The following is a 14787-nucleotide window of genomic DNA, read 5'->3' as shown; positions in this document are numbered from 1 at the left end:
TTTAACATGACAATTTTTTCTTCTTTTTCTCATTTCGCTGTTTAGTTGTACGTTTATAAATCGGTGTAGTGCGCCTGTATGAGAGCACATATATCATGGGTTAGCCAACGTGGCGTATGAGCAATATGAGTACCAATTTGCACTGCAGATTATGTCACAGAATGGGGGAATTGCACAGGGCATAGATACTTGCACCTCGCCGACTTGTCATATGTGGCTTGCATTTAATTAACAAGCTAATTTTTCAAAGCATAAATCGCTGGGAAGCCAAAACAGAGCACACACAAATATGACGACTGCAACTTGATGGCCTGTGCCAAAATAAATATAAATAAAATAAACAGAACCAAACAAAACAAAACAAAAAAGATACCCATTGGCGCATTGATATATATTTTTGAGGCGTGTTGAAATAGCTGGTTTATGGCCTGCTTGCCAAGATAGATGAACTGTGTCCATCGGATGAAATAGTTTAACGTCTAGGTATTTAAAATCGTTTTTGGGTATTTTTAAACAGCACTAATTAAACGAAATAAGCTTAAAATTGCAGTCGGTTTTCGCAACCAAATGACATGTACAACACGAAACGTTTTCTTAATTGAAAAACGCAAATATTCTGCTGCATTTAGCATTCTAGACATCCACTTACCTGCATTTCTGTGTCATTTGCATTAAATTTCAAAATTAATAACCATTTCATGTAAGCAGCTGGGAGCCGAGGCAACGATTTTCCCAAGCTAAAACATATTAAAATGCCACTCACACGATAAACCCGTCCTTGCCACTTTAGCACCCGAAAAAATATCCAGAAAGGTTTTCCTTTTGCTATTCCGATGCTACTTTTGTTGTTTTTGTTGCTGCTATATGTGTGTATGAATTTAGCCAACAAGCAACAATAAGCTGCAAATTTTGCATATTTCATAGCTGCTGACAGAGGTTGGGTTGGAAATCCGGGCGAGACAAGCCAAATAATGGGAAAAATTTATACAAATAAAACTGACAATTTAAAGCGCATTTTGTTATCCCGCCCCAAAAAACCCAACGGAATCCCGGCCCACATCCTGCCTGCCAGTCTGTCGTTGTCCTTTGTCTAACCAAGAGCTTAATGGGGAAAGCTGTGGACCAGCTCCCAAAGGGGTTACCACCTGCAAAATAAACTACCTGGATTTAATTTTCCACTTCTACGGCGCAGGTATCCACACTCACAAATAGAAAAATACTCAGTGGGTGGAAGTAGGGAAGCCAACCTGATATGAAAAGTGTCTCCGGGCAAAAACTAATATTCATAATGTTCAGTTTATATGTGCACTCGAAAATATTGTTTAAAAATATGCAGTCTGAAATGGAGCAAACTTTTTTTTTTTAAGCGTTTCTCAATAGAATATATGCCAGAATTCTGTGGAGTTGCTTTCAAAGTTTCGAATTTCCCAAAGCTTGTATTGCCAATTTAATAAAAAAAAAAATTATACCACAAGTGAATCGTATATATTTTTTATCACAACGTACGAGAGCCAAAATAATTGAAAATAAAATATTTCTTTGGAAATTTTGTATACTATTGGCGAATTTGATATTACTGTATATATAAAAGTGGGTGTGTCAACATGTTATGAAAGCAAAGAGGCTGTTTATAATCTATTTTAGATAAAAGTCGTATTATCCAATCCATTTATCAAATTACGCTTTTTATGAGGGAGTTTCAATGATTCATAAAGTTTTTTGTTTAACGTTTGTTTAAGCGATTTTCTGCGAGTGTTAGATAGGGGAACTTACACTTTTACGACCATTACTAATCCATAAACCCATCTCTCTCTCTCTCTCTGCTTCTCTTTCCCCGTTCTCTCTTTCTGTTTTTCTTACTGGAAAATGCAGCACATGGTGCAGGCGGGCGTGGCGCCTTTTCCGGGCGCTCCGGCCGGCTATGCCGCCGCACCGGGTACTGCAGCAGCAGCGGCTGTTGCAGCTGCCGCCGCCGCCCAACAGCAACAGCAGCAGGCGCAGCAACAACAGCAGCAGCAGCAGGCGGCCCAACAGCAACAGCAGCAACAACAACAGGTGACCGGCGGACCGCCCACAGCTGCCGACAGTTTGTCAATGGCGGTTGCAGCGGCAGCGGCCAAACAACAAGCTGTCGATCCAGTGGCACAAATAAAATCGATCGGCGGCGTTGAGGCCGCAGGATCTGCCAACAACAGCAGCAGCAGCAGCAACAACAACAACAACAGCAGCAGCAACACAGGTGGGGCGGCAGGAACGCCAGGATCCGCCGGTGGAATGACCGCAGAATATTCAACTGGCTGTGGGGGCGGTGGTGCATCATCGGCCAATTCGGTGGTGGTGGCCACCAGTGTTTCCGACGTTGTCAATGCCTCGCTGTACATGCAACAGAAGGTGAGTTTGCCTGGATAATTGTTTGACCTCCTCCTACCTTTTCCAATAGTCACCTATCCACCCACCCACTCATCCACCCCTCCCCACTTTCACCCACTCGCTCGCTGTTTGTGTTTGTGTGTGTGTTCTGATATGCATTTGTAGCTCTGTTTGGTTTTTAGCTTTTGGGTTCGCTTTGGTTTGGTTTGGTCTGCTTTGGTTTTTAGGTCTGCTTTGATTTGGTTCTGCACACTCAATACACAGATGCCTTCACACACAAACATGAGAACTTTAACGCTACACTTACCAAAAATTCATACCATCTTCTTTTTACTCTGACTAAACGTAATAATACATTTTTAACAAAGTATGGAAATTTTGTTAAAGAGTTATTCTTCTAATATAGGATATTGGTTAAATAATTATATTTAGCGTTTAGGTGGAACGGATGGGGTTTCTTTTTTAATGGAATTTTATTTAATGCAACATAATGAAATATAAAACAAGAAAAACTTTAATATTTAAAATCCGTCAATCAATATATTCCTTATTTTTTCCTCAGTGTAAGCCAGGGCATCAAACAAGAGGCCGTGCTTGTTGTCACTGTTGCACCTGCTCTTGTTTTGTCTGTATTTGTTGTTGGTGTGAGCGCTTTGCTTTACATTTTTAATTGCAGCGAGCAACACAGAGAAAAGTGCCAGCAGCAAGCAACACTCACGCACTCTGGCATCCACAAATACGAACACACACCCGCACACAGATACACTCACCTTTTTTGCCTGCATTTGTGTGCGCTGGGCGTTTTTGTAGCATACTTTTAGTAGCTGGTCGGTCGTGTTTCTTTTTTGACCCTGGAGCTGGATTTCAGTTTGCTTTGTAGTTTATTGTTTCTGCGCTTCTAATTAAAAATTGACTTTGGCACACATGCTGGCCAAAAGTGGCATAGACTTTCCGTCTGAAAGACCGCCCGAATCCGTTGCATCCCACAAACCTCATTACATATTTTACCAACTTTAAGCAAATCAAACAAAAATGTTGTTTTTGTGTTAAAAGTTCAGTTTGTAAATGGTGAATCGGCAGTTTTCGGTCTAACCAGTAGGGTAAATACAAATTATTGTTTAGCTATTGACCAAAAGGTATTTGCTTATGAAAATTGCTTCGTGCATATGAATAATTTAACAGATAAAAGCATTGGGTGTACTTTTTCAATGTATCCTAAATCTGAACACATGCTTATTGAAAATGCCTTGCAGGTGTAATAAATAAGCAAATATTGATCAATCGAAATAAATATGTTTTGTTGTGTTTTTCACAGTCCTTATGTTTTACGTAGTCGCATTTAATTCAATAATGTTTTCGCTTAAGTGAACAATGCGCATACGCAACGTTGTACGATATAAAATATCCTACTTTCAACAGCTGCATTGTTTTTGTTTCTGTTGCTTGCCTGGCCTGCGGTAAAACACACCTAAAATTCCAATTAATATTGTAGGGGAAAGTGGGGAATCGTGGGCCATGGGGAAACGTGAGCCACCGCCACCTGTCGGCAGTATTTTGAGATAAATAGTGAAATGCACCTGTCATCGTTTTCTTTTAACCTGAAATCATTTTTAGATTGGTTGTTGACAAACGCACGCGTTTTATTCGCTTTGCACAATACTTGCCCAAAAAAAGTATCGGCAACACCTTTTTTGTGTTTTTATTTCCATCATTTTTGGACGAATTGCTACGACAAAACACAGCTAAATATGTTTCACATTATCGTTAGACCTTTCCTTTTCAACATACAAAAGTAATTTTGCATGACACTTCAACAAGTCAATTACACGCCGTTATTTTGCAAAAAGTAGCTTGTGGGGAATCGTGAGCCACTTTTGGTGGGGAATCGTGGGCCACCCGTGTTTTTAAATTTTTTGTTATCAATCACATTGGTATGTTGTGTTTATGATGTTTTGTGCAAAATGGAGGCTGTAAATCAATAAATAAAACAATAAATAAATATTATGTATTAAATTTTCCTATTTCTTTGTTAGTTTTCGGCAATAATGCCACGATATTATGGAAAATATGATAATTGCGTATCAGATTGATTGTGCATAATCCTTCTCCATTTTCTCGATTAAAATAACTGTACTTGTCATTTCTACTAATTGAATAAAGTTTTGCATCATAATTGTTTGATTTTCATTAAAATACGGGGGTGGCCCACGATTCCCCACCATTTTTGAAAATCGCCAAAACACCATTTTTTTAAAAACCACGAAAAGTCGGAAAAAACAAAAGAATTGTAAGGAAGTGTAATAGTCAAAAGTTACCTAATTTAAGGGGTTATATACCTTTTTTTTTTTTAAAAAAAACGAAAATTTTTTTTTAGCTGAATCCTAAAGTATATCCCCTAGAGAACATTTTCCCAAATTTTTTAAGAGATCCGAATAATAGTTCGATAGGAAAACAGCGTTTTGAGGCGCGGTTCGTCACTCTTTGTAACGCAACGTAAAACTTTGAATGCGATTATCTCAAAGTCGTTTTTTTCCAAAAGTGCCTTTGCTGTGACCGCGATTGCACAAGAACTATTTGATCGATCTTCTTCAATTTTTTTTAAATATTCGTAATGATTGTGCCGAGTTCGTCATTGAATCAGTTTTTATGCGGCAATTTCGATTTTGCAGATAAGAAATTTTTAATAAAATTTTTAGAGCTCGAAAATTTAATTTTTTGAAAAAATTGTTACTGTATGCAGAAAAAACCAAATATTCTTGAAGTAATTCAATGACGAACTAGAAATAATACTAAACTAATAAATATTTTTTGGTTTATTGATTTTAGTTGACCCGCTGGACTTCCATCGTGGTCACCGCAAGCCGCTATAACAAAAAAAGGGTTATGAGAGAATTGCCATAACTTCGAAAGTTATTTGTATTTTTTTAAGAACAAACGTTTGTTGTGTCTATAAAAACATGTACTATCAATAAATAATAACCTCAGTATCATAAAATAATTGCTACACACCTGAAAAAAAATCCAAAGTTCCCTAATTTTTTTCGCTCAAAAAGGTATATAACCCCTTAATGTAGAATAACATACCATATTACAATTTTGGAAAAAAAAATTTATTTGTTAAGATATTTAACAAAATATAAACGTGGCCCACGATTCCCCACCTTCCCCTACTTAAACAAGGACAGAAAATTTAATACGCTTATTTATAACCGACGGAATCCTGTGGTTATTTAAAGCAAATGGGGTGAACAATTCCTAACATTAATCCAAGGCTTAAGTCACTTGAGTGTGCAAAAACTTCAGTCGACAGAAATTTATTTATTTGCACTCGTCCACACTTTTAATAACTCTGAAAATTAAATTCAATAAATTGACAGAAAAAGACAGCGATTGACGTAGCTGTCAGAAATGAAAGTATAAATTAAATGAAAATCATAAATTAAAGAGAAACAGGAAGCTAAGGAAAAGGATATAAATCCAATTAAATCGAATCATTTAACTTTCCACTCATTGAACTCAATTTCTTTGTTTAAAATTTACTGAACGTATAGATTAAGTGAATTTTAATTTTGTATAAATGGTATCGGTATTCATTAAAACAAAATTGTAAATTATGGAGTTGGTGTGTTTAATTAGATATTATTTACTGGAAATATAAGTTGGCTAGCTCCATATCTACCTAGGATATGTTCTACTCAGTGTTCAGCATATTTATATTTGACTTTGTTTAGTTTGTTAACCACTCTGCATTTTGTCTTGATTCATATTCTTATACTTATAAATCTCTACATGGTAACTGTAACAATTATATATTCAAGGCATGTTCCAAGCAATTAAGCAGCTGTAAAGCGGTTGAGAGTAAAAAATTAAGCTACCCATTTAAGCAAATTGTTGGTGTTGGTCGCCTGCGCCTGTCTGCCTGTCTGGTTTTTTAGCCCACATTCAAACTCTATCTCTTAATCCAAGTCCTCCACACAAACACACGCACGAGCCAAAAAAGAGAGATAAACACAGGCTGCAAACTGCAACTGCAACTGCAACTAAAACGCAAATCCTTGTTGTTATCTGAAAATTTATCACAGACAAATCTGTCAACACAAACACAGACACAGTACGAGTACGAGTACGAGTACAATGGAGGAAGCAGCCTCGCAGAACCAAGAGTCCCAGGTCCCATTCCGCATCCACTGACAAATGGACATGCCATGGACCAAGTGCAGCAGCCAACAGAACACCAGCAGCATCTGCAATCATCGCTGCCCCCACAAAATGTGCTCAGCATAGTGAGTCAGCCACCAACAAAAAATTATAATAAAATAAACAGAGGAGGAGGATGAAAAAAAGAAAAAAAATAACACAAATATATGCAAATATTTATGTATAGAGAAGAGTCGGGCGGACAATTGAAATTTACGTGCCAGTTTCTTGGTTCTACCATGTTTTCCTTTACCATTTTGCTTTCCTATTTGCTTACCATGCTCATCTTCATTAGGCGACCAACCGACTGGCCAGGGTAAAGCTGCTTTTTGCCTCAACATGAACTCTTTTGTAACTGAATTTTGGCGTGCATTGTCATCATCGGGAAACTTTTTTTTTATAACTTTCAAGAACAGATGCTGTACAAGTTTTTAAAATAATTAATTGAGTGAAGGGAATTAAAACCAGCTGTGGTATTACAGAAACTCCGAAATTATACTTATACATTTCATTCGTTTTTCCCAAGGGATTATCGACTTATAATTTTTTCCTTCTTATTTAATTTTAAGACAAGCATCGAAGACTTATATCAAAGTTTGATATATTTCCATGCCAAGTTAAATTAAGACTTAACCGTTAAAGCCACGAATTGCAATCTAAATCGATCTAAACTTCTCAACCAAAGCGGTATAATAGTTATTCAAAGTTCAAGAAAAATACCCCAGTCAAATATTCAAATCAAAACAATTTAGAACAAATTTCTTGCCTTTTGGCTGGCAAAAAGTTTTTAAATTTATGCAAAAATTCTTTTAATGCCGAATCAAAGCAATGCCGGCGACCTTTTTTCAGCCATGTCGCGTGCCGCACAAAAGCATTTCGATAAACTAAAAAGCGTTAAATGTCATTTACGTGTAACCCGATACCCGAAACAATAAACCCTCCACCTCCGCCAGTTGGCCATTTATGGGGCCAAAGTTTTTCACGCCATTTCACTTTGGTCCCGAAATGTTCGGTAAACATGCAAGCCGAACCGAAAACCGACAAAAAAAAATGCAAAGCGTGGAAAAAATGTGTATTGTCAGGGCGGACGAAAAATTTGTTTAGATTTATGTGTCAACAATGCGCAGCAAATTAAGTTAAGCGTTATTTCTATTGCCTACATTATGGGGCAAACACAATCTCTGTTCTGTTCTCTTCTCTTTTTTTTTGTTTTTTTATGTAGATGCCTGATGTTCAGTCTGGTTTTTATTGCGTTGTCATCGAATTTGGTCGCCTGCGTAAATTGAGAATTTTTCATATTATTCCGGTGCAGGGAGAAAATCGGAATCGGAAGTGTGGGGGCGTTGAATCAACAATACTCGGCGACGGCAGTGCATTTTCAGTTTTAATAATGCAGAAATACAAAATGCAAACATTTCCGCGGGCTCGTTTGGGGGATTGGTGCTGCTGCAATGTGGTGTATTGGGTATATTGCAACAGTTTGCGCGACAGTTTTATTGCATAAGTCAACACAAGTTTGTGCCACAAAATATGTGGGATTGTACTGTACGTACATATATGGGACTTTCTGCTCCTGTTTCTCCTGTCTGTCTGGGTATGTGTGCAACTTTTTTATTGGGTCAACCCAGCGCACACACACACATGCACACACCCATATGTGCGTGTGGCCCACTTTTGCGCCCTCTCGCAGGATTTTCATTTCTCCGGGGATGTAAACCACTTGAAAATTGTATTTTCATTTCAATTGTTTATTTATTGCGGCACTTGTTCGCATTCGATTTGCCAGGCAGCACTGAAAATTTTAACTGAAAAAAGAAATACCAACTGCAAACAACATCGGCAAACAGTTCGAGTGCTTTTGAAAGTTTTACAAAAATCGCTTTCCCACTAGAACGGATTGCGAAATTTAATTTCCATTTACGGGTTTTGAAAATGTTTTTTTTTTAAATAAACGTAACCAAAGAGTTACTTGATTAGAGAGTGTACTATGAAGAATTGTGGAAATTATTATTTGTTAGTTTTTCTTAATTTTAAATTGCTATTTAAACGCTTTTCTTTAAATAATACCAAACATTTATAATGTCATACAATTTTTAATTTTTTCGCTAGAAAATATTTATGGGTAATACAAGTTATCTGTATAGGAGTTATTATTCGTTTTTAAAGTTTTTATTTTATTGTATAGAAATCTTTTATTTATTTTTATTTTTTTATTAATAAACTATAATGAGGGTAATATTTAAACTGTAATTTTATTTCTTAAACTAAAGATAAATTTTAGAAAATTTACACAAACTTTATTATATTTTCCTTCTTTTTTTTGCAGTCCACAGTATTGATCGCCAATGAGGCAGCAGACACACAACAGAGCACCGCCATGCCCAATTCTGGGGGCGTAAATACCGGCGGCGGTGGCGGTGGAGGCGGTGGCACGCCCAGTTCACCGCTCAGCAGCTCCCCGTCCAGCGCAACAGCCTCGCAGGCCGGCGGATGCGGACTGACCCTCAACGGCAGCGCCACCGAAGGCACAATGTCCGGGGATACATCGCCGGTGGCCAGCGGCGAACCGCTCCTGCAGACGCCGCCCACCACCCACCAGCAGCAGCAGCAGCAACAGCAACAACAGCAGCAACAGCAGCAGCAGCAACAACCACTTCTGTGCAGCAGTCCCACATCGATGCAATCGGCGGGAACTTCAGTGACGGGCAGTTCGATAGCATCCGGCACATTGGCGTCGACCAGCAGCAGTGGCGTTGGACTTCTGCCCACCACCGGATTGGATAGCATTGCCAATGGCGGAGCGGCCGGTTGTGCCTCTGTACCGGCCAGCACATCGCAGGTGATCGCCCACCTGAACGCAGCCGCCGCGGCGGCCAGCGGCATCATGTCGCCCACCGCGAACGTGGCCACTAGTCTCAGCAGCGCTCTAGTCCCAGCCCAGGCGGTACCGTCGGTGGCCGCCGCCGTTGCCGCCGCCGCCTCCCTCGATGCCAAGAGCCAGCCGAAGCGGCTGCACGTCTCCAACATACCGTTCCGCTTCCGGGATCCCGATCTGAGGGCCATGTTCGGGGTGAGTACGGTGGATAATTTAAATGCAAATAATTTATTTGCTAATGAGCAAAAAGATAAACCCAGCAGATTGCAGACATCCAGAGCTCACTAACTTTATTTAATTATAATATATAAATATTTTTCAATGTCTTTTTATAAGGCAATTCATATTAACACAATTTTTTTTAACAGTAGTAACCAAGTTAATATATCCTTTTAATCAAATACCACTAAATTCAACATTGATACAGCGATTAAAGCTTCAATAATTTAATGTTCAGAAAAGATATTTTCATAAAACTAAGTTTTTATAAAGTTTAGTGGATGCTCCCCAGAAAATGAAACTTTAAAGTGAAACCCTTGAAAGCTTTCCAAAAATTAATATTTATTATTTTTCTATTCCCCAGCAATTTGGCACCATTCTTGATGTGGAAATCATCTTCAACGAGCGCGGCAGCAAGGTGAGTTTTCGCTAAACTTTTCATCCTCGTAGAGTTCGTCGTCTTCCTCCTGCAGTTGAAATCGCCTGCCTGCTCGCTCTCAGCCCCTCTCTTTCGCGCCAGTGTCTCTATCTCGCTCTGACGCCAATTGTGCGGGACATTTTGCATCTAATTGTCGCACAATTCATTTAAATTATGCACTTCAAGTATCCCCAGATGAGATGTCTTTGTCCGTCGCCAGGGCAACCGTGTCGAGCTGTCCTTTTTTCCAGCATTATTATGCCCGGTTGGGAGCCTGGTGAAAATAATTGCATAGTTACCATGGCAGCGGGAATTGTGCATAATTCAGGACCGAAGCCCCAACACCTTGAGATGTTTGGGGAGTTTTTCTGGAGACCGGGAGAGAGCGAGGGGATGAGTTTAGCAGGAGGCGGAGGGAGGAGTAGAGGAGTAGAGTGCAAAAAGTAGGGCACGTGCATGTCGCAGTCGCCACCCCAGAAAAAAAAAACCTCCCAACACCCGAAATCCCAAACCAATCCAAGAAACCTCTACTTAAAACCCAGGAGTATAAAAGATGTGCCAATGGCCCCTGTCCGAAAAGCATGTCCTTGGCCGCCTTGTTGATGTATTTGTAGCTTTAGCTTTATCTATTCTATATAAATAATTATATATACATACGACTTCAACGAAACCCGAAGAAGAAGACTTTGTTGTACCGAATCGTTATTTTTTTTAGTTATTTTAAAAATCGTAATCTATATACTCTATATGTTTCTTTAATTGCATGTTTGATTGCGAATGGCAGGGATTCGGTTTTGTAACATTCGCTAACAGCAACGATGCAGAACGAGCACGCGAACGTCTACACGGCACCGTGGTTGAGGGACGCAAAATCGAGGTGGGTGCATGCCATATCATATACAACTTACCAACACACAATAAACACACACACATACAGACACATCCCCCCAACTAATTTCACCGAAACTATATTATACATATCTATCGTATCGCATCGCAGGAGTAGCGGAAAGAAATTGCTTTTCAACTTTTAATCCTTGCGTGTCAGAGCGATATGGCTTTAAAAATGCTCCAATACCACTTCCTTTTTCGGTTTCATTTAATCCGAAGGACTAGCGCACAGTGATTGATTCTTATTTGCCTTTCATTAAAAATTAATTACACATTTTTCCTTTCGCCTTCCCTTCTGATTAATGCTCACTGGGTGAGCCGCAAATAATTGGCATTTAAAATATGCTGAAAATGCGCAAAGTGCGGAAAGGTTCGCCTGTCCTACGGTTGGTTAAACAAATTAACTGAGCCGCATAAAAGGCTGAAATGCAATGTTATTTCCCTGCCAAATGGCAGCGGAAATCGCGCGAGTCTAATTAAGTCTCTGTGTCCACAAATGGCTGCCATGTATATATGTATATGTATATGTAGTATATACATGGCGTAAACGGAAACGGAAACGAATGTCCGTCCGCTCGCTGAAAGCCTTCAAAAATTAATTTTCTTTATTTTACCAATGAAAACAAATGAAATTTAAATAAAGTTCAGCTGTGATAACTGCCTGAAAACGAAGCCTTTGTTATTTTTATGAGATTTTTAACGAATAATTATTCTTGAAGTGTTTCGCACAATTAGTATACAATTTTTTTATTCAACATTACTTAATGCTTTAAAATGCAAACTTAAATATAGAGAAAAACGTTAAGTTATATTTTTTTTATTTTAATAAATGACAATTTTTTTTAAATAAATATCATTAAAGCATTTTTTAGTACACACCCTCCCACAAACACTTTAAACACTATTTGCAAATATTTTCGTAATTGTTAACTAACACTTAATTTATTTTTACATTCTCTATACATGCGATCTTTTAAAAAAATATATATATACTCTGCTCATATGTGTGTATATGATATAAAAAATCTTTTAAAACTCATCACCAAACCAACAACAACAACTACAACAACCACGCTCGCTGATCTTTCAAAAATAAAATAAAATAACCAATTGTGAAGGTGAATAACGCCACTGCACGTGTACAAACCAAAAAAGTGACAACAGTACCCAACGGTAAGTGACCCTAACACACTCACACTTATATCACACACACACACACACCCACATGTAATCTCACACACCCACACACCTACATAGATATTCACATACATGGCAGCTATGTTTAAGCCACATAATGAAACAAGTTCAAATGTTCGGCAAAGAAATGCAATTACGATGAAATGCAACAGCAGCAGCAGTAGAAGAAGCTACGAAAATAGCAATAAAAGTCTGCTCAATTTAAGTGCGCATTGTTTTTGCTGCTATTGTGTTTAGTTTCTTAACATTCCTCAAGTTTTCGTTTTTTTTGTTCTTCGTTGTTGTTTTGTTTGTTTGTTTTTGGAACTTTTCACATCAACTTCTTTGGTGGCCAAAAACTGAAACTAACTAAAACTGAGAAATTGTGTTGCCGACGAATGTGTGTTTCCTAATGAAAATGTTACGATTTTTTTTCTCTCCTTTTGCGTTGGCAGCACACGCTAGAGAAATGTTTCCCGGCTTGAAGCAATCAAAAAAGTTGTTAACGCAAATGCCACTAATTCGTGGGCAACCCATATTCAATAGACACCCTTGCTTTTTGTTAATTTTTGTAATTTAATTTCTTGGGGTTTTGCGGCTGCCTAACTAAACGCACATTTGAGACACACCAAAATAATATTTAATACACATCGAATTAATGCGTATTTGTGGTTTCGATTAAGTTATGTTTAATGCGTCTGCTTTGACTATGATATTTATGATGATGATGATGATATTGATTGACCAGCGTTATTTATATGATTTTTATTTTGTTTTCTCTCAAACACCCCACACAGTTGTACTGACCAAAGATGGTGCCATACCGGCCCCAGCTCTAGGTGAGCCAAATCCAAAAAAAGAATTAAACCCCAAACCCCTCCACCCAAAAAAAAAAAAAAAAACAAAAACCAAAATGAAATAATGAACGTATTTCGTAAACTTTTTGTTTTTGTAACTTGTGTGCCTGCCAGAATAAAAGTAAACTTAACTATGACACGAATGCTCGCTGCTTGCAGCTTCCGATCCCAACCGCCCTTCTATATAATCGTTAGATTTTACTGAGAGGTCCTCAGAGATGCCTTGGCATGTTGCACGTTAACTGTTGCTAACTGTGTATTGTACTCGCCCACCCTCTATTGGCTGAATGAAATCAAAATTTTACAACTCGCCCCAAACAATATACTCCACAAGTTAAGCTAAATAAGCTTAAGTTTACATATCTCCCAGCATGTTAAAAAATGTCGAGATATAAACGTAGGTGTGCCACAAAATCTATAGTAAAGTCTCTAAAATTTTTTTTATTTTTAATTTTCTGAATACAATTTAATTTTAAAGACATTTTAAAAGTCTTTGGATTACTAAAGATTTCTTGGACACCTTAAACAAAATGTGTTTTCAATTGAATAGGATAAAACTGTCTAGACAACATTTCATCGAGTTTAAAAATGTTTGTTTCTTTTAAAAGTGGATTTTACTTGTATTTTTCTTATTCACCCCAATAGAACTCTTTCCCCAAAAGTCTGCCGACTTATATTTCCTTTTTTCGAAAATATCTTTGATCCATGTTAATTCCTTCTGATTGCCTAGCTATTTACCTGAAATTGTTGTGGTCTTCTCTGAGTTAATATCTTTCTAAATACAAGAATTAAATATATCCGTCTTAAAGTTCATTCAGCTAGAAGTTCTTAGTTATTTGCTGTACCATTTGCAGTTTAGCGCAGTTCCAGTTGAATTTCTGCTTTGCCTCTTTGGACAAAAGAACTATAAAAAGGACGTAGGAAGTTGAAACCGAGAAAAGTTTTCCCGGCAATGTATAATAAATAATACTACTGATTAAATCGTCTTCTCTCTGTTTGCCATTAAAAAGTATTCACAGCGCAAAATCTATACTTTGGGTACGCTCAATACGATAAGCCGCTTACAAACCGAAACCGAACCGAAGGCATGAGATTGAAAAGGACAAGATGGGACGGGATGCGGGGAAAGGGGAGGAGCATCCTGGTAAAGCGGCTCAGGACGTTGGCAGCTTTTTGCTCCATCTCCGTCTACAGCTGATGGTCCTGGTCCCTGGTGGTCGGTTATCCTTCTGCTGATGCAAAATGCTTTTGTATTGCCAACAAAACTTAGACTCGGACGCAAAAAGGCCAATATGACGGGGCAGAGGAGCATGTTTGCCATTTTTCCCCCAAAACCCCCCTGCCCGGAAACCCCTTTTTTAACCCCTGTCTTTGGCCATGTGCACTTGCACCTAATGCGCTTCATTTGCGTTGCACTAAATGCTCTGGGAGCCCAAGAAGTTTACCGACTGTCGCAGCCCATCTCAGTATATGGTACGCTCAAAAAAAAAGTGTCTGTTTGCTGCAATAAAAATAGCTATTTTACTGGAACTGAGCAATAAAAAAAATATTGGCGGAATAAAAAAAACCAATAAAGGAAGATGCATTTCATTCTAGAACATTTAGTAATACTTCCAAAGCTTATGAGCCATTTATAAAATAATGAATATTTTATTATAAAATAAAAGGAGTCTATTTTTTATTATTCCAAGTGCAGTCAGAAGAAGGAATCGAAAGGGCAGCAGAGCTCTATTTTCTCCAGATCCCGGCAGTCACTTTATCACGTTTCGAACGGGCTTCTTTTG

The 14787-nt window shown here is 38.2% G+C and overlaps 1 protein-coding gene across 21 annotated transcripts in view; it reads left to right on the top strand.

Moving 5' to 3' along the window:
- Positions 1 to 14787, top strand: part of LOC108089717 (protein bunched, class 2/F/G isoform) — a 117799-nt gene that overhangs the window by 87687 nt on the left and 15325 nt on the right. For 11 of the 21 annotated variants that reach the window (XR_001771294.2, XM_017188072.2, XM_017188071.2 and 8 more), the window contains exons 3-9: positions 1873 to 2391; positions 6453 to 6653; positions 8894 to 9637; positions 10026 to 10079; positions 10864 to 10956; positions 12089 to 12143; positions 12944 to 12985. Coding sequence is in view for 19 of the 21 variants with exons in the window: in XM_017188072.2 (XP_017043561.1) it covers positions 1873 to 2391; positions 6453 to 6653; positions 8894 to 9637; positions 10026 to 10079; positions 10864 to 10956; positions 12089 to 12143; positions 12944 to 12985 (1708 nt within the window). In the remaining 2 variants the exon portion in view is untranslated. The remainder of the gene's footprint in view (positions 1 to 1872; positions 2392 to 6452; positions 6654 to 8893; positions 9638 to 10025; positions 10080 to 10863; positions 10957 to 12088; positions 12144 to 12943; positions 12986 to 14787) is intronic. The other 10 variants (XR_001771295.1, XM_017188083.2, XM_017188073.2 and 7 more) reach the window with 4 other exon arrangements.

This window comes from Drosophila ficusphila, unplaced genomic scaffold (assembly GCF_018152265.1).
Source record: "Drosophila ficusphila isolate 14025-0441.05 unplaced genomic scaffold, ASM1815226v1 contig_106, whole genome shotgun sequence".
Lineage (NCBI taxonomy): Eukaryota > Metazoa > Arthropoda > Insecta > Diptera > Drosophilidae > Drosophila > Drosophila ficusphila.
Note: the sequence above shows the minus strand (reverse complement) of the source record. Positions and strands in the feature narration are given on the sequence as shown.